A 21,712-nucleotide genomic window follows, 5' to 3' on the forward strand; every position below is an offset into this window, starting at 1 on the left:
CATAAAGGAGATTTCTGTAGCAAACAGCATAAAGGAGATTTCTGTAGCTACTGGTTTATTTGCCCAAGAACAATCAGTGGTGGATTATCTGAAGGATGCTGTAAAGGAGGAGGCCACCCACACTCCTCTTGTTTCTAGTCTTGAGGATGAGATTTCCTCTGTTCAGTTGGATGACATCTCAGATTTCCTTTCTGAAAAACTGGAAAGGCAGAAGACACTGGGAGAAGAATGTGCTGAAAAGTTAGATGATCTCTCTCCTGGTGTCGTGGAGAAGTCTGCAACTCCACTTCTGGATTTGCTGACAAAAGAAAAGAACCAGTTAGAAGCACAGCTCAAACTGCCACTCAGAGAGGAAGAAAAGTCAAAAGACCAACTGGAAAAGGTCAGTTTGCTGACTGACAGCCTACTTAGAGATTTTGTGAAAGACACAGTCAATCAGTTACAGCAAATAAAGAAGGTCAGGAATGAGAAAATACAGCTCAGCAACCAGGAGCTGTGTGATGTGAAGGAGGAATCCAGTAGCCCATCCCAGCAGGTTGAAAAGCAGATTCCAGATGGACTGAGTAACTTCTTCCTAAGTTCTGATTTGGAAGATGACAGAGAAGAACTTTCCTCTCCAGACATGTGTCCCAGACCAGTGAGTAACAGACATCTTGCACTGATTTTAAGAGCTGATTGTTCTTTGACTGGTAATGATTGAATCCAAGGCATTTTGTGTGGCACCAGGTTTTCTCCCAAGTTCTGTTGGGCGATGTGGAGATTACCTGTATGTACGTGTCTTACAAGTTCCTGTGTATCCCAGTGCATGGCTTGTTTTGGTAGCCACACAGGCTGAAAGACACAGTTGGGCACATGAAAGTGAAAAATATTTCTTTTAAGTTGCATTCTGCTTCCACATTCAATTTGTCTTTAATCTTTACCCTCAGTTTTTATTCTAAAAATGGCAAAATAGACTCTAAACTTACTTCTATCTATTTTCAATATGAAAGAGTCATTCTCAAACATAATTAGTTGCTATTGAGGTCATTTAGGTGTCAGCCTGCCCTATCCACTGAACTAATATATGATGAGTAGTGGAAGTTCAGGCTTCCCCAGAATAACCATTAATGGTACAGATATAGGACTTGTCCTTTCTGCTAGAGCTCCCAGCAAACTTGTCTGCTTTGCCAAGGATCTCAGTACTTGGTCACCACTGAAAGCTTCAGCCTGTTTCACCAGTGTGGGCACTACTTTGTCAATGAAACAGCCATCACCTGCTAAAAGGTTTTAGGCTGTTGATTTAGATCTGAGACTGCTGGTGAGTGAAATGAAAAGTTGTGTCCCATTATCAGTCTTTAAACCAGTCAGTCTTTCATAAACAGGTAAACATTAGGACAAACAGTGAGCAGGATGCTCAGCCTTTTAAGCTCTGTAGGAACCCCCTGAAAGTATTCAAGGAACCCCAGGTATTTGATTCAAAACATTCTTAATTTTCCTGTGAGCTATTTCTTAATTTGCCTGAGTATTTGTGCATGTACTGCCAACTACATCAGTAAAGCATTTAAAAACATAAGCTGAGTTAGACAGTGGTGTGACACCCTTTCATATTTATTCTGTGGATCTTAATTCACAGGAGAGCCCAGTGTTTGGTGCCAGTGGTCAGGAAGAGCTTGCCAAGAGACTGGCAGAGCTGGAGCTCAACCGTGAGTTCCTGAGTGTGCTGGGAGATGATCAAGACTGGTTTGATGAGGACTATGGCCTGAGTTCCCGTAAGCTCCAGCAGAAGGAAGCCGAGGAGCCGGCAGTGCTGCCCCAGGTGGAACTGCAGAAGGTGCCGACAAAGCCGTGTGAGGAGCCCCTGGCAGTCCCTCACACTGCAGTGGAGGTGGAAGGTATGGTCCATGCAGCAGCTGAGGAACTCTGGAAGCTCAGGGAGCTGGGCCACGATCTTCAAAGCTGCAGCCTTCGTTCAGACCTTAGTGGTTCCCTCCAGGAGCAGGACACGGACACGATAAACAAGCAGGTTTATAAAAAGGTACAGCCTTCAGGCATCTTGGTCTTGCCCTTTGAACGTTTACCGTGGACAACAGAAGCCGTAACTTTTACTTCTTTTTTTGTTAAGGTGGTATTTGATTTAACAAGGGAGATCTTTGGGGAAATCTTTGCTGAGGATCCTAATCTAAACCAACCTATTTGGATGAAACCGTGTAGGATTGCATCTGCTTATTTTCGCCGAGTCAAAGATCCAAATGATCTGGATGAAATCAAGGTAGGAAGAAATCTTTGCTGTGCATGGACAGTGAGGTGAAAAACATTGTACTAGCACTTACCTGAAGTGTTAGATCATAACAGATGAATCCAGCAAGAGATGGATTCAGAAAAGAAAGGAGATTGCAAACCTGAAAGGGTATTTGTCAAAATGATCCATTTTTACTCAGCAGATTTGCCTCTCTGTTCTTTTGGCTGTTGTTGGTTGCTTTTAAAACTTAGTCCTCTGTGTAGAATTGCCAGGATGACCTTGATCTTATAAAATTGGTATGCTGACAGGCTGCTGCTTTAGCAGATTTCCATGGAACTCTCTATGGCTAAATTGGAATGGATCCAGTGGTAGGGTTGGGCCAAATGGGATGAGATGGATTTTTTACTCAGACATACATACACACCTGTGCCAGCCTCGCTGAGGACAGCAGGATTTGCCCAGAGGGACCCAAAATCTGACTGGTGAGGGCATTGTATTTAGCAAACCAGAGATCTCCTGTTAATGACGGTAATGCTTAAGAAAGGACAAAACCCCAAAAAGCTAAAGCCCTACTGAACCTAGGTTAAATTTTTAGGGCTGGACATTTGGGAAAAAACTGTCTCCCTGAAAGCACTCAAATGAGAACCTTCTATATTGCTCATCAGGACATAAATGAAGACTTCCACCTGTACCATTTCTTCTGAAATTGAGGAGGGGTTGGCAATATTTTGATTAACCTGCTGAAGATAAAGCATGTTAACTGTCTAGAAAAGACAGAAATAGTATCTAGATCACTCTGTTAGTGAAGACTTCCAAAAAAGCGTGTGCCAGGGGACAGCAGGGGCACAGGACAAGGACACCAAATGGCCACCCTCCTTTTCTTTAATATTCTCCCATAAAGTGATTTGTCAGAACCTTCTGTTTGTGTGCTGTTGAATTGGAAGTTTCTGTTCTCATGATTGCTACAGCAGTCAGTGCCTTTTTTTTGCCCCCAGCTTCTGAGTTTAATAGTTGTCCTGCCTGTGTAATGCTGCCTGAGAGACTTCCAGTGTAACTTTGATGCACACACTGTGTCTCTGAGCTAAACAGAAGGGTGTTCTCCATTTTATAAAGTGACTTTTTAGGGGAGGTACTTTGTGCATACCTTTCATTTCTTAGCTCAGATGTGATAATTCTCACCTTTACTGTTCTGTAGAGCTTCATTGCAGCTGAAGTGCTGAAGTTGTTCAGCCTGAGGAAGGAGTCTAATCACAAAACAGACTGGCAGAAGATGATGAAATTTGGGCGGAAGAAACGCGACCGAGTGGATCATATACTAGTAAGTGAATGAAAATAGGCAATCATGTCAGGTACTTCCACCAGGCTGAAATGTGGCATGAGTGTATTTTCAGTATTCAGTCATGCTGTTTAAAGGATACAAAGTGTGCATGAGGTATTACAGAGGGTGGGTCCTGTGCCAGTGAGTTAAGGTGACTTGAGTGAATTCTGCCTTCTGATTTGACTGGAGTATAAATTTACTCACTCCTAAAAGTTTAAAGCACAAATTTACAGAGGGAAACACTGAGTTATTTCACTAAACCTTTTCTTTTGGAAGGGAATATGGTTTTTTTTCTTTTACTTTAATTTAAAATAGTTTTATTCTGAAGTAATATTTAATTGGAGACCATGGTACAAAGAACTTAATTGAACTAGTGAATGCAACTGCCACTGGGGCAGAGACAGTTCAGTGTTAAAACTGCCTAAGATGGAGCATGTCTGGCTGTGTACTGGTCTTTGAAAGTTACTTGTTGGGTTGTATTGCAGGATGATTAACATCTTTATTGGCTGTAATGATAGTGAAGGTTCTGCTTGGGAATATGAGTCGTCATTAACACTGTGCTTCACTTAATTGTACCTGAAATTGATTCCACACACACACACATATAAGTAACTTGGAATCATGGGTCGTGTGGTCTTTTAATTGGCCATCACTGGGAGGTTTCCAACACAGAGTTTTTCCAGGGGTTTAACTGTATGTAAGTAGAATACCTATGTATAGGTCCCAATACATCCTGATAGGCTTGATTCTGGGATATGGAGGTTATGAAAATGTGCACAAAAAAAGATCTATGTTTAGATCCCCAAGAGAACTAATAATAGAGCTACTGTACTTGTGTACTAACTACCTAATTTCTTTGCAACATACTTAGAAAGATTCCTGACTGGAAAAATTTTTTTCTAGTTGAAGGTATCCAAAGTGCTTCAGGTGAAATAAGTTTGAAGTTCAGAATCCGGTCTGTGATTTAGATGCAGACCCAGACATCAAAGATTAATGAAGCTCTTACAAGTTTGGCTTAATAAATAATGTGCTTAATTTTATTTTGTTCTCACAAGAATATGGTAATGAAATTTTAGCTGAAGACCAGGAATAACTCTGTGAAGGTTGCAGAATGCCATGCTTTAGGAAATAAGGCAGTCTCAGTGGCATTGCTAAAAAATTTGTACTGTAATGAGAGACACTACCAGAGAAACTTCTGAAAACCTAAGGAAATAGTGTTCAGTTTCCCTTGCCCTATTTTATTAAAAGTCTCTATAAAACATGAAGTATCTGGACAGCTTTCTCTGTCTCTTAATCAGCCCCCAACTTGTACTTAAGGTCGTGGGTTCTGTAGTAACACAAATCCAAGGCCAGAAGTGGATATACAGGTCAGTGCAAGACCTGCTGCCTATTCCCTAGTAACTCACAGTGTAGCCCTAAACCAAGAGGTCAGTTTGGGAGTTTTCCAAATTCCTGAAAGGGAAATTGAGACTTTTTTGGTAGATTTAAGTGCTGTAGAAGCTTCTTTAAAAGTCACAGTTGAAAATGGTTTATTCAAGTTTTTCTGGATATTTAGCCAGCACACAACGTGCAGGGGATGTCATATGAGTACATACATGAGCTGATTGATTCTCCACATTACTTTGCTGCTGGTAAAGACAATGACTGTTAAAATAAAATGTGATCTTTTTAAAGCAGAAATGAACATTCTTATGCTTCTGTTAGTTGCACTGAAACTTTGAGCACAGTTTCTTCACTTCTCCTTTAAGTAAAATTAACCTTAAAATGAAAACATCCCTTGACAATTTTTTGTGGAGACAACCTGTGTGTTTTAGTGACTTTGAGAGGATTGAACATGCTGACTGTCTAATATTGCCTGATCCAAGAGCTAGGCATGGCTTTTATTTCTTATTTGGGCACAGAAACCAATGCCAGGCTATTTTACCCAACTTACTCTCTCCCTGATTATCCCTGGGTGTGTCCTTTTGGGTTTATTTTACTAAACCCAATTCCCCGTGGTAGGTTCAGCCTTGTGGGGAAGGGGCATGCTGGGACCTGTGGGTGACCACAGTCAGCTGTCACACCTGCTGGGAACTAAGGGGGAACAGGATGTCCTTTGTATCCTTGCTCTGCCTTTAGGTTTGCTGCTTCCTCCAATCCGTGCATCTTTAGTTGCACTTTCGCTTTCGACTGCACTTCCCCAGCATTGACACGAATGTGGTGTCACCAATATGCAGCCATGTTTTAGTGCCAGTGACAAAAAAAAACCATCTTCCTCTTGTCCTTTTTGCATCACCTTTGATCAGTCATCTCTGTCTTCAGAAAGCATTTGCATTGGGATGCCTTCATGGATCTCTCTGATCTGCTGGATAGTTGCTCAGGTTACTAACGTTTACTGCAGATCTTTCTTTCAGTAAACAAGTACGGGATGTTCACATTTATGAAAAGCTACTTTGTTTAAAATCAAGTGAAGGGAATGTCCAGGTGTTTGCTTTCCTCCTCTTATGTCCCTTCATATTGCTCCTTTATGACCTGTGTGCAGTCTGTGCTGGGTGGAGAATGTCAAATGTACCCGTAGGCTGAGGTGCTGCATTTTGGTGCATCAGGGCTGCCTGCACCTTCCAAAATATGTTTTTAAACTACAGCAAACCCCCTCATATCTCCTTAAGTTCAGGTACTAACAACAGGTTGTTTCCACTCCTTTTTTTCCCACTTGGGTCTTCAGCCAGAACTCCCTGTGCTGATCTGTTTGTGTGGGGCTAAAACAAACTCTGGCATTGCTTTCCCTGCCAGCTCCTTTTATCTGGAACTTGAGAAAGCACAGCTCACACGATACTGCCTAATCTGTGTGTTTAGTTTTCACACCTGAGGAGCTGCCAACAGAGTGCTGAAAAGTGCTTGATCTTCTGACCTGTTGACTTAAGACCCAGAATGTTTCTTTCTATGCAGCAACTCTGCAACAAAGCAGGGCTGTTCCTACCAAACTGGCTTACTCGGAAATCCCACTTCTGCAGCACCCCAGATCTGAACCCAGGGGGAGTGCACAGTCTCAAAAGTTTCAAAACCTACTTGTGTGCTCAGCTGTGTGTCTTAAGATTTCCAGGCACACTGAGAGCTGTGAGAATGCACCTGCCTGCCTTCCTCCTGCTGGCATTCTTCCAAGGCACTAGTTTATATCTGGGGTTTTATTCTTTTCAGTCTCCTAAATGGTCTAGTGACTCCTTAAATGTCATTTATTTTGGAGATATTCATGGTTTTGAACATGAACCTCCAGAAACTGCAACATGCCAACTCACTCTGATTATATTACTTTAAGTGGGGTTTTTTTTGGTGCTGTGACATTTATCAGATGGCCAGCAGGACTGTGTGACCATGCTATCTCCTGATTTTCCTTTTGCATGTATGCCTCCTTCTTTCTTTCTGTTTTAAAACAAAAAGTGTGCATACAAAAGAAAGAGCACAGAAAAAAAACCCCTCACAGTGCTTTCTGCGTTGCATCACTATTTATCTTTTCCTGTAGCATGGAATTCAGTTTCATTAAAACTGTAGTTCTCCTGACTTTGCCCAAGTGCAGTGTCTCTCTGGTATAGAGCTCTTACTTCCTGGTGCAGTTCTACTTTTGTCATGACAGTGTGCAGGAACTTAAATGCTGGGCAGGTACTGAACACAAGGCAAAGCCCATTTCCATGAAAGCCATGATAGTTGTCAGATATTAAGCAAACTGTCTCCATTGCTTAGGAGCACTTTGTGGTAACACAAGGAGTGGATCAAACCTTTCCCAGACAAAGGAGTCACAACTGCTTTGGCTCAGATGGCTGCAGCCAGCATGGCAGTGTCCACACATGTTCTGAATACACTATAAACAAGACTTGCCTGCAGCTCTGCATTGCACATTCTCTCAGTTTTCCAAAAGTATGCTCGAGGAAGTCCTCCTAATGCCAGAGGAAATTGTGCACTGTGCCTTTGAGAGAGAGGGGAACGATAGAGGCAAGAGAAAATTAATCACAATGCTGTTTTCCTGTCTTCATCATTCTCCTGCTATTAAACATCCAACCTTTCCCTGCCTGGATCAAGTACCTTCTCTAGGTCTTGGCTTCACTTTTTAGCAGTGAGGTGGCTGCTGGCCTGGGAGGGTCAGGCAGAAAATCACATCAGTCAGAATCATGCAGCTGCTCCCAGTTACCAGCCTTGGACGTCATCGGTCAAGGTCCCTGGGCGTCCCCCAGCGCTTGTCTCCACCCACCTCCTTCATCTTCAGGATCTTTCCCCATTTCTAGGGTCTTTCCTGCAGCAAGGATCTTCACCTTTTCACTTTGGGCCCCTTGCTTTCTTTCCCAAACCACTTCTGCTTTTAGGGAACCATTCTTTCTGGCACCACCTCTTCTTTTCATGACTCCAGTCATCTTGCTTTTCCTTATCTGAATAGTCTGTGGTGCAGACACACCACAAATGATCAGTCTGCAAATTCCTCCTTCTGTCTTATGCCTCTTTATTGATGGGAGGACCTGGAACATGCTGCTGTTGTTTATTTTATCAGAATTTACAACCAGCACATACGGGTTGCAGGCAGCACATTTCTGTGGGAGAGTTCAGGAGTCTTTCAGACATTCACCCCCACACAAACCCACACCCAATTATCTGCCACTTGTTAGCCTACCATTTACATTATTTTTTCAGTAATGTTACTTCTTCCTTATTAGTAAGAAGCCTAATGAAGCCATTAATGCCTTGTCTTTGACAGCTGTGTGGGACAAAGGTGCTGGCTGTGCTGGCACAGATTTGTAAGCAGGTAACGTGACTCTTCCAAAGCCGTTTGCAGGAAATCCCTGCCCCTCTCCCCAAGCTCTTAAGAGAGGAAAGGAGCTGTCACACCGACACCCCATTTATAACTGAGACCTCATGAATGGCTGCAAGCCCTGCAGCAGTGCCTGTTCCCCAGGGTTCCCATAGCAGCCTGTTCTCGGGCTTCCCACCGTGCTTGGGTTATTGAATCATCATTATGCTACAGCAGCTGTCAGCTTCAAACCAGACCAGCTTCTGGGAGGTTTAGCTTCAGGCAAAGGGAAGAGAGGGTGTTTGGGCTGTAGTTCATGTCCTCTCTTTTGAAAACAACACTGTTACTTATTGATCCTGGGTTAGTGGATTTTTCAGTGTGTTTAACCCTGGTTTGGCAGTGTTTAGGTGTCTGCCCCACTTGTACCATGTAAATGTATTTTGAGTTCAGAGTGTAAGATTTATGGTCAGAGGAGATTTCTGCTGAATCTGAGTAGAGAAAGAGCTTTCAACAGGATTTTTTTGTCATTTTAAATGCAAGCAATGTTTGCATCCATTCTTTCTTTTCCAAAAAGTTTGAACTTTGCTAGGGTGTCTCTGCAATACTGAAATAGTCACTGAGACAAATTTTAGTAAGTATAATTGGAGATGTCCAGTTTTGGAGACTCTCAATAAAACTTGATTTGCTGAATGAAATTAAATATTTCAGTCTGATACTTTTAAACCACCTATTTGTCACTGACCAGTAAAAGAGTATTTTCCTTGTCAACCATTTAGGAATAGAAGGAAATAAGTACTCTTTGAATGTAATGGCACAAAATTCCATTTGTGATAATGCTGTCAAATCCAATGAAGCATGGAGTATTCTGTGCAAATCCAACAGAGCATGGGATATACTGTGCAAATGAATTGTAATGCTGTCTTAAAACATATGCCAGCATTTTATTTTCCTGTGCAGAAGAATTGGAGAAGTTAGTTGTTTCCTTAAAGTTCTTTAAACTGAACTACAGCAAAGTCTTTTCTTTTTCTTCTTCCCCCGTTCAAGGCCTTTGCATCATTTCTTAGCAGTTCAAACCTCATCGAATCAGCTTCTTGCAAATAACATAATTAGGGACTCTTAACAGAGCTTCTGCTGCTGGCCAAGAATATCCCATTATCTGAGTTCTTTCAAGTGAAACTTGTGTGGGAATATGAAATCCTTTAAAATAGATGCTACAGTGAAAGGTAGAAAATGTTCATACAGTGAAATAGCCTGGCTCACAGGGATCTGTGTTCATTTTGCTATTCCAAGCGTTTCCTGTAATCTCTTACAAAGACAGATATGTTGTTGGCAGATACACACTGTTTTGGACTCTTTCTGGAACTTTGCAGGGGATATTATCCTAGAGCAACAGAATTGTAATGTTTGTATTGCCTTTCTCCCTCCAAGGTGCAGGAGCTCCACGAGGAGGAAGCGCAGTGGGTGAACTACGACGAGGATGAGCTGTGTGTAAAGATGCAGTTGGCAGACGGGATCTTCGAGGCCTTAATCAGAGACACTGTTGATGTGCTGAACCAGATCAACGAGAAACAGCGGAGGCTGCTGCTTGTCTGACAGTGCTGGAGTGAGCCCAGAGCTGCAGAACCACGGAGTCAAGGCCTCCCTGACCCCTGACCTGCTCTCCACCTGCTCCTGCTGCGGCTGGACTTCCATGCACAGGGTCTCAAGGCAGTTCAGATGCGATGAAAGGAGCCTGAACTTGCATCTGCTACCACTCGAGACCTCGCTCCAGATTTATTGTTTGAAACAAGCTGATCCCTCACTCGAGGCTGCTTTGTGGAGTGCTCAAGACTGTTCGTGTGCCAATGCATTTATAGCACAGAACTGTCAGCGGCTGTCTGGGGCCCCAGCCTGGGGCTTTGACATGTTCGGCTTGTTCCCTGAAAGGGTTGGGTTGAGTTGGGATATTGGCTGTTTTGCTGGAATGGCTGTCAGCCATCAGTACTCAACTTGTCTTTAGAAATGTGAGTAATTTGGAGAAGCAACAATTTGGTCAGGTTTTGGTCGTAAGTGGAGACTTACCGTACTGAACAGTGTTATAATCTTAACACCTCTTCTCCTGCAGCCCTAACAATGTGCATCAATTCCTTCTGCTCCAGAGCCCATTTAATTCACTTCTCTGTGAAGCTGGTTTTCATCTTTCTTCTCTGATGTGGTACTAAGCATGGTGCCAGCCCAGTCCAGGGAGATTAGATGATGTTACTTCCTGCATACAAGTAAAGAATTCTTGCTGCTTTGCCGATGTAACTTGCTTCAGTCCTGAGGCGGAGCAAGACAACGGCCGCCTAATGTCGAGTGTGAAAGATGAGCCCTTGGACAACTTTCCTCCTACCGTGTAGCACTTCTCTTCCTGGAGCACCAGCTGCTCCCAGATAACGGATACTCAGGATTTTCTCAGGCACGAGACATGCAGGAGTGGAAAATGTTTCCTCACAAAAAATTTGGCCTTCAATCCCTCAGCTTTCTCCCTCACTGTCACCTAATAAGTTGGAGAAGCTGTTACTTGAACAATTTAGAGAACAGAGAGTATTCACCAAAGAAAGCGGTGTCTGGTGCTTGACTGTCTGCATGTTTTGTGCTTGTGGGTTTTTTATTTATTTTCAGATAATTTATTAAGTGGGTTATAGGAGAGTGTCCTGTGCAGTTGGCTGCACTGTCTTGTGTTTTGGGACAGACGAACTTGAGAGAGCATCTGGTTTGGAGACTTCCAAAGTCCCATATTCTTCGCACAAAACCTCCAGCTTCTCGAGGCAGATACGAGGGGGGGGGGTGAAGGTGAGAAGAACCAAACCTCAGTGACCAAGGACTAGGAGTGGAGTTTCACCACACCTGGTTCGGAGACAATGGAGAGTTGAGGGCGCTGAGCTGAAAAATGATGTGAAAATTCCCAGCTCCATCTGTTTCCTTCCTTTCCCAGAACTTCTGCACCATGGGCAGCTGTTACCTGGTTGGTTTGGTGCTGGATTCAACTGCAGTGTCCTTCTGCTGAGTGCTCATTCCTAACCTGTTCCTCCCGTCCTTGTGTTTTTCTTGGAGGAGCACAGACAATCTGGGGTCGAACTCTGATGCCTTAATAGTGGATGTCCCTGTTTGCTAACCTGGGACAAGACCCAGAGGAAAGTCGGATTCTCCAGACATGCTGGAGTGCAGAAAGACGCTGAAGCCTCAGAGGTGCCCCAGAGATGCTGTGGCCCACAACAGACGTGGCGGGGAGATCTCAACCATTTTGTTCACCTGCTCAGTTCTTGGGCTCCCCACTGTGCACACCTCTGCTGCTGCTCCAGTTTGGTTTCTCTTTTCCACCTTTTTTTTTTTTGGTTGGGTTGTTTAATGTTTGGGGGTTTTTTTGAAAGCTATCATTGGAATATTTGCATTTTGCACGATGACACACAGCTGGTAATTCTTCAGGGACAGCACTGGGAAATGTTGGATTTGCCAGAGGTCCATGCAGATTCTCAGATGTAGTGTTGCCAGCACCTCACTTGTGAGTTAATGGGGAGCCATATCCATGGGAGCTTAATGAGTGGAAGGAGAAGGAGGAGGTAGTGGTGGATAGGGGCACATCCAATGGGCATATGCATGTCTGTCCCACAGTGGTGGCCCTTCTGGCTGGCTGGAAGTCTGGTCGAGCATTGCTCAGCTTTTTTTCTTAAGTGATTCATTTGTCCATGTAAAATGTCATGATGCTGAACCAGGAAGCTCTTAAGACAGAAGCAAACTAAAGCTGCTAGATTTAACCAGCATGGTGTCACTGGTTGGGTCACCACCTCAGATTCCCTTTCCTGGGTGTATCTTTTCAGTAGCAAGGATTGCTATTTTTTATAGGTAGCAATTAAGGAAAGAGGGCAGAAACCTGCAGTGTAGGTTTGCACCTGGAGCATCAGGTTAGGTTCTGTTCTGTAGATACCATGGTCAGGGTCGAGAAGGTTGCCCTGCATGCCCAAGGCTTTTTGGCCATTCTGAGGGATTTGTGGGGTGTTTCTGGTCTGTCCAACAGCAGGGAGGAGGTCGTACAGTCGGGCCTGACAAGGTACTGCAGTCTGTTGGAGATTGTATACCTGTTTATACAGGTATAAACTGCTGGCTTTAGAACCCTCAACAGAAGCAGTAACTGTTTTTACAGCTGTTTGGACGGAAGGAAGCTGTGTCTAACTAATGGCTTTATTCCTTTGCAGACATCAGCGTTTATTTTTGGTAGCAATCCTTGCTAGGAGCAACCCTAAAAAGAACTTATTACTTTCTTATTACTTTCTCAATACCTCAAGTGTGTTGAGTTGCTTTGGGTTGAGTGTATGTTCAAAACCTCGAGTGGGTTGAGTACTCGTGGGCTGATCATTGCAGTGGTTGGGCTGGGTTGGGCTGGTAACAAGGAGATATGGGGAAGCCTGGGGTCCCACAAACAGGCTGAATTCTCTACTTCTCTCCCCAACTTCCCCTTTATAAGAACAAGATGATATTCCTGGGTCTGGTTATCTCAGTGCAACCACGTTAGAAGATTCAAGGCTTGAGACATTTTGCTGAGACCCACGAGCTGTCCAGGGCAGTGGCTGCCATCACTGGGGAGATGCTGCTCCATTTTGGGAAGGATCCCAGGGCCAGGTGGGAAAGCCCAGGCTTGTGAGGACATGGAGCACAAGTACCTCTCTCACAGCAGGACGCTCCATGAGCTGCACTGTGGGATATCAGTACTTCTGTCTTTCAGAAAAGGCTTGTTGCTCATAAGGTGGAATGAGGGATTGAAAAATCCCATCTTGTTCCCTTTCTTTTCTTGAAAAAGTGGCCTTAGCTTTTTGCAATACTTGAATAAGTGTGTACCTGCAGAAGACCTTCAGTAGCACAGTGATAGAGACCTTTTAAGTGACTATTCTGCAAGGAACTGTGTGCAGTTCCCACTTTCATATCCCTTTGCTACCTTCAGAATATTAGGAAAATACAGTACTTTTCAGCAGAGAAACAGTTGGATCTTATAAGGTATTTAGTGCATCTGAAGTGTTTACAAACCAACTAAAATGGAGAAAAGCAAACTATCAAACTTCTTTGTAATTTAAGCATTAAATGCAAGATTATATACAGATGAAAGAGGAATACTGTAATTAACCTGCATTTACTAGGTTTTTTTCCCTTGACTTTGCAGAGCCTTTTGATACACATTTGCAAAGCCGCCTTTCGGGAGGCTCCGTCTCCCCGTGTACTGTGCTGTGGAGATGCTGAAAAGAAACCTGTTTACTGTGTCTGTGTAAATAACCTGGTAACTTGGGGTTTGGGCCAGTTTCAGCTCATGTTCACATCCACAGCAGCTTTGCACAGTAGACAGACCTGAGGATGTGGAGGGGTTGGGGGTTTCTTTTTTTTTGTAATTAAGAATTGTAAAATAACCAGGGTGGTCCCTGTGTACACCAGTGTAAATATCTTTGGTAACTGAAATGTACTTTAAGAGAACAAAATCTGTAAATAAACTGATTTATAAATTAATCTTGTTTCCTGGTTTTTATAAAATGGAGCTTTATAATTACCCAAGTGGTTGCTAATTCTGAAGGTGTCCTGGAGATTTGTCCCTTGTACGTTCCCCTTTCTGCCTGATGCTGTACTTGGGATGCCAATCACAGTCCACAAAATCCCATTAGAGTTGCCTTAATTATAATCATAACGTTATTAGAATTTCCTTATTGTTAAAGCTGAGTGTTGATAAAAACAGAAAATAGCATTAAGCAGTCACTGCAGGAGTGTTCTGCGGGAGAAAAACTACTCCTTGTACATGTTTGTTTAAATTGGGTTTTAAAAACTCATAGTTTAAAACATTTGGGGGGGGGGAAGCTATTTTTAATGCTAACCAACAATCTGGGAATTAAATTCTGCAGAGAGTCTTGTTTGGAATCCCTTAATTAGGCTCCTAGATTGTTACAGCTCCACAGAGCTGCTGTTACCAAGCACCAGTCACTTCTTGGCTGATGGGGCAAACGTTTCTTCATGGAAACTTTATGTATTGGTGGGACTTTCCCTAAATCTTTGCTGTTTTCTTTCCAGCACAAAACAAACCCAAGCCACTTTAGCACGTGAGAGGTCCTGGAGCCCTGTAAGAGGACGGCTGAGCACTTGCAGTGCCAAACCACAGGCGTGCGGGCACGTGGGGTGGAGTGGCAGCGTGAGGCGTGTAAGCCCAGGTGTTTATCGAGCCTCCTCAGTGCCTGTGGCCACTGCTGGTCCCGTACCTCTGCTGTGTTGTGGTGCCTAAAGCCCGGCGGAAAAGCTTTGCTTTTCATTTGCTGCGGGTCTGTACAAAACCCAGCGTTGGTCATTCCAGCTTGGAGGGCGCTGCTCCTCATCACCCTGCTCTGCCTGGGAGGGGTGCGTGCGTTATAGGGGGAGCCTCTGTAAACTAAACCATTGCCAAGGCATTGCTCAGTGCTGAGCAGTTATTTGTTATTTGCTTTTCCTTAAGGAGGTACCTCATCCTGGAGGAGGAGGACTCGCTGCATTCATAGTGGAAGCAGCTTTGCTGCGGTCCCGCAGTGCCAGTGTGCAGTGGGACTGGTCCTCAGTGGAGCGCGCCGGGAACACCATCCACAGCCCTTGTGCAGACAGAAGCACGTCACAGCCCCCTGAGCTCAGGGGGTTGAACCAGCCAACTCAGCGGTGGGTCGTTCGTGCCCGAAGGGCCGAGACAAAGTGGTGCTGCGGCCCCTGTGCGCTCATTAGCGAGCAGCAGGAGAGCATCCGTGTCGCGGCTTTCCTCGCCCCGCAGCGATTTTGCTCCATGAATCCTGTGTTTTTGGGCAGTGATCTACTTGCAGCCATCAGCATCCATCCCTGGAAGTGGCTTTTTCACACTGGAAAAAAAAAAAATGATCTGTGCTTTCCTGGCTGAAGAACTGGCTTCCTTTAAAATGGGCTCGAGTGGTGGGAGCGCTGCCAGGGCGCTCCGGCGGGTGACACAGCAAACTGCTGCCTCGCTGCCGTCCTTGCCCAGCATGCCCAGTAATCAGCGTGATGAAGGCTCTCATTTCCTCATTTGCAAGTCTACGTTGCTTCACTTCGGCGCTGACTTTCTACCGTGGTGTTTGTGCAACTCTTCCCGGCACCCTCGGAGCGCGGTTGCCTGTGACAGGCGTTTCACCTGTGGACCTGGTGCAGCTCCCGGGTTGGGCAATGGCAGGCAGCCGCCTTCCCGATGGCACGCTGGATTGAGTTGGACTGTTTTGGTGCCTCCCTTCCTGGGTACCACCCGCTCCCAGGGGGCGTGGTGCCAGCTGCAGCCATCCCACGTCCTGAGATGCCTGGCAGTGCGCTGGAGCATTTGAAATGTTGACTCTGCTCCAGACGCCGCCGTGCCCTGCCTGGCACAAGGGCTTCTGCAATGTCTGGGCTCTCATTAACACAGCCCTCGGAAGAAAAGGAGCTGGTGGGGAGCTGCTGAACGCCAGGAGATTTCAGAGTGCAGGAAGGAGAGGAGGGGGGCTGCCCAGCCGCTGGCACCCAGCCCGGAGCATGGGCCATTGCCTGGCAGGAATGCAGATGAGATGTAATGGAGTTTGAAAGCACGGGGCACTCTCTGGGATGCGGGTCCTGTGGGGGAGGGAAAGGCACCCTGTGAGACCTGGAAACTAGAGCAAACAAAACCCGTAGCCCCAGCCCTGCACCTTCCTGCTTGTTCCTGAATAAGGTGCTGCAAAGATTTAGGGAAAAGGAGGAGAAAAAGGACAGCTCTGTTTTGGAGGGTGAGAGTTGGGCAGGACCAGGGGCATGGTGGGGGGACACTTGGAACATAGATACCTTTGTTTGCTTTTCAAGTGTGCTGTGTGAGGATGGCCTGGAGCAGGTCTGGTTGGTTCCTGCTCTGAATGTTTCTCTTGGCCCCAGCGTTCCAGTCCTTTGCTCTACCTGTACGAGACCTTCCATGTCCCTTGGGCTGTGTTCCCTCCCCATTGTTGTTTCCTGGTGGCTTCCTCTTGCAGGCTGGCCTGTCTCTCACCACCCAGTGAAATCTAGGCTGACTTGAACTAGGATTTTGTCTGAGAATTTGCTGGAGGTGAATGAACAGCAGCTCTGGGGGTGTCCCAGAGATTTTATTTTCTTTTATTGTAGCAAAATAAAGGAGGCTGCAGGGGACCTCACCCTTCGTGTTGCTTGCCTCGAGGAGCTCAGCAAGGAGCCTGATCCAGTGTCCGTGTCCAGCTGTGTTGCTCCGTAGAGGTGATGGAGTTAGTGCTGCTCAGTGAACCTGTGATTGGGCACAGCAGTCCTGGGTAGGTGAGACCTTGCTTACGTTGCAGGACTACTGTCACAGCAAGAGAGGAGTGCTCCGTTGTCATCCCTGTGGTATTCTCAGTTTCATGCGCTGCAATTAAACCACCTGCCAAATAATGATGTGGCAAATCTGGGCGGTGTGGCCTCCTCCAATCTGCTCCTGGAAACTGGGAAGATGAGCTGGGGTGGAAAACATCTGCTCTGTGCAGCCTGGGTCATGGTGATCCTTTATGACTGTCGGTAGATCTTAAGTTTGCAGGTAAAATGTTCCCTTCCCAGACATACCAATGACAGTGCCAGTTCCTCCTGATCCCCCCCAGGTTCCTCTGAAAAGAGCAAGGGCAGTGTTGCTGCCGTCCTTTGGAGCAGGGATGAATCAGCAGAGGGTGAATAGCAGGGAGGTTGGTACTGCTGTAGTCTCTCTGCAGACACAAACTACGTGAACACATTCATCACATCCTGAGAATGCACCCCGGATTTGCTTTTGCACCTCTCGTTATTACAGGCTGGTTGGGCTTGAAAGGTAGAAATCAACTATTTCTGACCAAGCCTGTCTCGCAGAGTCAGCAATTCCCAGCTACCACTGGGGGCTACAAGGGGATTTCCTGATCTGCACAGGTGTCAGCCTGGCAGAGCCAATGCAGGGGGTGGGAAGCCATCGGGCTTTACATCCACTCCATGTGTTATTCCCTGTCTTGGCCAAGATGGCAGGTTCGTGGCACAGACTCTTCCAAAGGTCTCGTCTGAAGCCATGTCTCAGCGGAGGTGTGACTCGTGCCACTGGTGGAAAAGTGCCACCTGGATTGGAATGTCAGGGAGATGGCAGGTGGCACAGTTTTCACTCACCCTCTGAGGCTGTTTGGAGACATTAATCGGGGAAATGAGGCTTTTTCTTTTGTTTACAGAAGGACCACACTTTAAGCAGTGCTGTGCTCCAGATCAAGGAAGGCTCCACTGAGAGTTCATCACTCCCGTCTTATGAAGCTGGAGAGGAAAACTGTTAAGCCTCCTCTGCAACTGGTATTTCCAAGGTGCTTATGGGGCAGTTGGATGCAAAATTCTCTGAGCAGCCTCCAAAATGCCAGTGTTGGGTGACGGAGTTGCCATGATTCTATCATGAGTCTTGCATTGGTTGCGTGTTTTCCTTGGAGTCAGTTCCTGGAATCACACAATTAGGTAGGAACGTGTTCTTTAATTTTCAAGGAAGAAAGTCCATTTCAGGATCTCCCTGGCCCCGAACCTTCTCAACCAAAAAGAAGGAAGAAGGTCCTGGGCTGGCTCACCTGGCCATTTTGAGCCTTTGGTGTTTTGCAGGCAGATTCATGCTTTTAAAAATGGACGATAAAAGCCTTTCTCCATTCTTTGAAAGATAGTCCTTTCCATCACTTAAAGGGCTGAATACATAAAACCCAACTACTTTTTCCTCTTCTCCTCTCTAACTCAGCACAGAGGCAACCTGGGTAGCTTTGTGTCTGTGAAAACAATCCATTTTGGGTGCACGAAACAAGTTCTGCAGGGCTGAAATGATTTTGATGAGATCGTGGTGGCCTTTGAGGCTCTCAGCCTGTTGATGTTGCCCACGCCTCGTTGACTTCAAGGAGATTCCTGCTGGGTGTTAGTCTGGGAAAGGAGATTTTAGAGCTGATGAGCTTAATGAACTAAAGCCACTGCTCAGCTGCTGCACAGAGACTTGTGCAGCATGGGAACCTCTGTGGTCATCCTTAGCCCATGGCCTTGCTATGTAGGAGTGAAGTACAACTCTTCCCAAAGTTAAGGATGCCGAGCTGGGCGCTGAAGAGTTGGTTGTGAAAACCAAGCAGCTTCCTAAATGTGCCAGGGAAGCCTAAAGTTGGGCTTCAGGGCTGGTTGGGGCTTAGCAGCCGGGCATCCAGGGTCACCCAGCACCCATCCCATGGCTTTGCTGCCTGCAGGCTCCACTGGCAGCCAGAGAGGACAAAAAGGCAGACGGTGACGGGAGGGTGTTTCTAAAACCTCCCCAGACTGCTCCTTGATTGCTTCTAATTCATCTTAGTTACTCTCAAATCCATCTTAAAAAGGGTTGTTTCAAAATCTCTGCTTCGTCTTTGACTTTCCATGCCCTGTCTCAGGGTGTTCTGCAATGAAAATCTTTCTCTTCCCAGTTTGAGGTGGAAGAAAAGCCTCCTTTCTTGCTTTGCAGCAGCATTAAAAGGAAAAAAAAGGCTTTTGGGGCAAGTCTGTGCCTGGAAAACTCCACACTCCGCCGCTGAGGGAGGCTATTGCCTGGGGAGCCTTGGGGATGGGACGTGCCAGCTGGGCAGTAGGGTCGGCAGTCCCCGCTGTTCCTGGGGCAGCAGGAAGCAGGAGCATCCCCACCCCAGGGCTTCAGCGGATGAGCAATGGTGTGGCTCACCCCAAAAGGAGCTGGAGCCCTGGGGTGTGGGCTCTTGCCCCTGCACCTTAAGGGTTCATGCTGCTTTTGCATCTAAAAAAGGATTCAAGGAATTTGGGCTGCCTCGGAGGAAGGAGTGAGCTGGATGGGGAGGATGCTGGCAATTACACTGGTGCTGAGCACCTCTCCTTCCCCTTGATAACCTAATCAAGTTGATGAGCCCTTGAATATAAAGGCTTTGACCCAGGGTAAGATAACGGTGATGACATCCATAAACAGGGGATTTTTGTCTTTTAATCACCAGCTGGATGAAGACAAGTCCTGGCAAGGTCTCTGTCAGTAGTGAGGGACCACCTTTCAGAGCAGCCCTGCACCGTGCTGTGTGTCTCTCAGTCCTGGTTGGATGGTGAGGTGTGATAATCCTTTAAGCATTTAATTACAGCTGGTAGGGCTGGAGCAGACCATCTTCTGCCCCATTCCCATCAGCCTGGACCCGCAGAATATGGGTGGGAGCAATCCCGTGGGTTGTGTCCACCAGGCTCTGTCCCTCCAAGCCAGGCTGTCTCAGGGGGCCCTGTCACTCCCCAGAGCTGTGCCCCGTGTGGAGCCCCTGCCCTCTGCTGCCCCGGCAAGGCTTGGCTCTGGCAGGCTTGTTTTTCTAGCATGGCAAGTCCGCCTAAAATACCTAGGTGGGGCTCAGCATGGATAATGGCCTTTCTGGGGACAGAGCCAGCAACCAGCCCTCAGCAGCCATGAGCACCCCCAGTGCTGGGGGTTCCCTTGGCCTCAGGGGCTGGGGAGGGAGTGGAGGGCTGGATTTTGGGGCTGTGTCCACCTCTCTGGTGCCTGGCTCTGCCCCGGGGCTCTGAGCAACGGGCACCTTCCGCCTGGGAGCCGGTGACGTGGGTGTGTGCGTGAGGGAAGGCACGGCCCTGGGGAGGATGGAATCATGGAGTCCTAGAAGGGTTTGGGCTGGAAGGGACCTTAAAGAACATCTCGTTCCAACCCCCCTGCTATGGGCAGGGACACCTTCCACTAGACCAGGTTGTTTCCAGCCCTGGCCAACCTGGCCTTGAACGTTTCCAGGAATGGGGCAGCCAATGCTGTTCTGGGCAACCTGTGCAACAGTCACAGGGAAGATTCTGCTTTTCCTAACCTAAACCTACTCTGAGTTTGAACCCATTTCCTTAAAGGGGCCACTGAGGTTGGAAGGCTGCTTATTCTGGACGTGGGAGCTGGATTTTGGGGGTGTCACTGGGTATATCCTTGCTGGGCATCCCTGGCAGGGTTGGGGCAGGGGGGTCTCAGGGTGCCTGTTGGGTGGTGCCCCAGTGACACTGGCTGATGTCAGACGCTCCCTGTAATGGTGGCACTGCGGTTTTTGGGGCTGAATCAGACACTGTTGCCATTACGGAATCACAGAATGAATTAGGTTGGAAAAGACCTCCAAGATCATCGAGTCCAACCTGTGACCAAACACACCCATATCAGCTAGTCCAGTCCATGTCCACTCTTTCCTTAAACACCTCCAGGCACTGTGACTCCACCACCTCCCTGCGCATTCCTTCCTTTATCAGAATTTTATCATATTATGCCCTCTGCCCCCTAAGGGAGGGTAACTGCATCAAGGGGGGCATTGCGGGCTCCCCCCTGATGTAGGGGCACTGGGGGGAAGCTGGGGAGGGGGGTGGTTATTTAGGGCTCCCCTGTGATGTGAGCGCACCAGGGGGGAGCTGGGGCGGTATTTGGGGCTTCCCCGTGATTTGGGGGAACTGTGTGGGGTATTGCCCCCCACACACACAATGTGGGGGCGTTGAGGGGAGGTTGGAGAGTTACTGGGGGCTCCCCCCGCGCTGTGGGGGGGCTTAGGGGGTCCTTGGGCTCATCCCCCCCAGCCGTGGGGGTTCCGGGGGGGTTCTCCGCCGTGTCCCCGCCCCGGCCCCGCCTCAGGGGCGGTGCCAAGGGCGGCTCCGGGCGCTAAAGGCGGCTCCGGGCGGCTCCGGGCGGCCTTGGCGGGCGATGTGGCGGCGGCGGGCGCGGGCCGGGGGTCGCGGGGGGCCGGCGGCTCTCCCGCCGCTGCTCCTGCCGTTCCTGCTGCTGCTGCTGCTCCGGGTGCCCGCGGCGCGGCCCGGCCGCCTCTACTCGCCCTCGGACCCGCTGGAGCTGCTGGGGCCGGAGGCGGAGGGGCGGCTGCTGGGCTCCTCCAGCGCCTGGGCCGTCGAGTTCTTCGCCTCCTGGTGCGGCCACTGCGTCCACTTCGCGCCCACATGGCGGGCCCTGGCCCACGACATCCGCGGTGAGTCCTCGGCCCCGCTGTGCCGCCGCCCCCCCCCCCTTCGCCTCATGCCCGCCTGGCCTCCATGAGCTCCCCCCAATCCTCCCTGTGCCCCTGCCCTTGTACCCCCTGCCCCTTATCCCCGTCTCTGATCTCTTCTATCAGCACCCCATTTAATCGCCCGTGCCTCTACCCCTGCGTCCTTAAATTCTCCCCATATCGCTGTCTGTTCACCTGTCAGCACCCCCAAATCCTCCCTGTGCCCCTGAAGCCCCATCAACACCCCTAAATCCCTCCTGTGTCCTTGTCCTATCATCCTCCTCCTCTCCACCCACACTCTTAAATCCCCTCTGCATCTCTGGCTCTGCGTCCTCGTCCCCGTCAGCATCCCCTCATCCCCTCTGCGCCCTCCCCATCAGCACCCCTCCATCCCCTCTGCCCTACCCTCCATCCCCTCTGCCCTACCCTCCATCCCCTCTGCCCTACCCTCCATC

General features: G+C 47.7%; 2 protein-coding genes across 12 annotated transcripts in view; both read left to right on the forward strand.

Annotated features, from left to right (window-relative positions):
- CEP350 (centrosomal protein 350) overlaps positions 1 to 13,800 on the forward strand; it is a 68,864-nt gene extending 55,064 nt beyond the window's left edge. For 10 of the 11 annotated variants that reach the window (XM_027658322.1, XM_027658327.1, XM_027658328.1 and 7 more), the window contains 5 exons: positions 38 to 637; positions 1,613 to 2,014; positions 2,102 to 2,248; positions 3,414 to 3,536; positions 9,718 to 13,800. In XM_027658322.1, coding sequence (XP_027514123.1) covers positions 38 to 637; positions 1,613 to 2,014; positions 2,102 to 2,248; positions 3,414 to 3,536; positions 9,718 to 9,882 — 1,437 coding nt within the window. In that variant the 3' untranslated portion in view covers positions 9,883 to 13,800. Of the gene's footprint in view, positions 1 to 37; positions 638 to 1,612; positions 2,036 to 2,101; positions 2,249 to 3,413; positions 3,537 to 8,782; positions 8,794 to 9,717 lie in introns of those variants that run through there. The other variant, XM_027658331.1, reaches the window with a different exon arrangement.
- Positions 13,801 to 20,934: 7,134 nt separating this feature from the next.
- Positions 20,935 to 21,712, forward strand: part of QSOX1 (quiescin sulfhydryl oxidase 1) — a 10,725-nt gene continuing 9,947 nt past the window's right edge. Inside the window, exon 1 of the mRNA XM_027658562.1 lies at positions 20,935 to 21,239. Coding sequence (XP_027514363.1) covers positions 20,963 to 21,239 — 277 coding nt within the window. The 5' untranslated portion in view covers positions 20,935 to 20,962. The remainder of the gene's footprint in view (positions 21,240 to 21,712) is intronic.

Source organism: Corapipo altera, unplaced genomic scaffold, assembly GCF_003945725.1.
Source record: "Corapipo altera isolate COAL_440 unplaced genomic scaffold, ASM394572v1 79, whole genome shotgun sequence".
In the NCBI taxonomy this organism is placed as follows: domain Eukaryota; kingdom Metazoa; phylum Chordata; class Aves; order Passeriformes; family Pipridae; genus Corapipo; species Corapipo altera.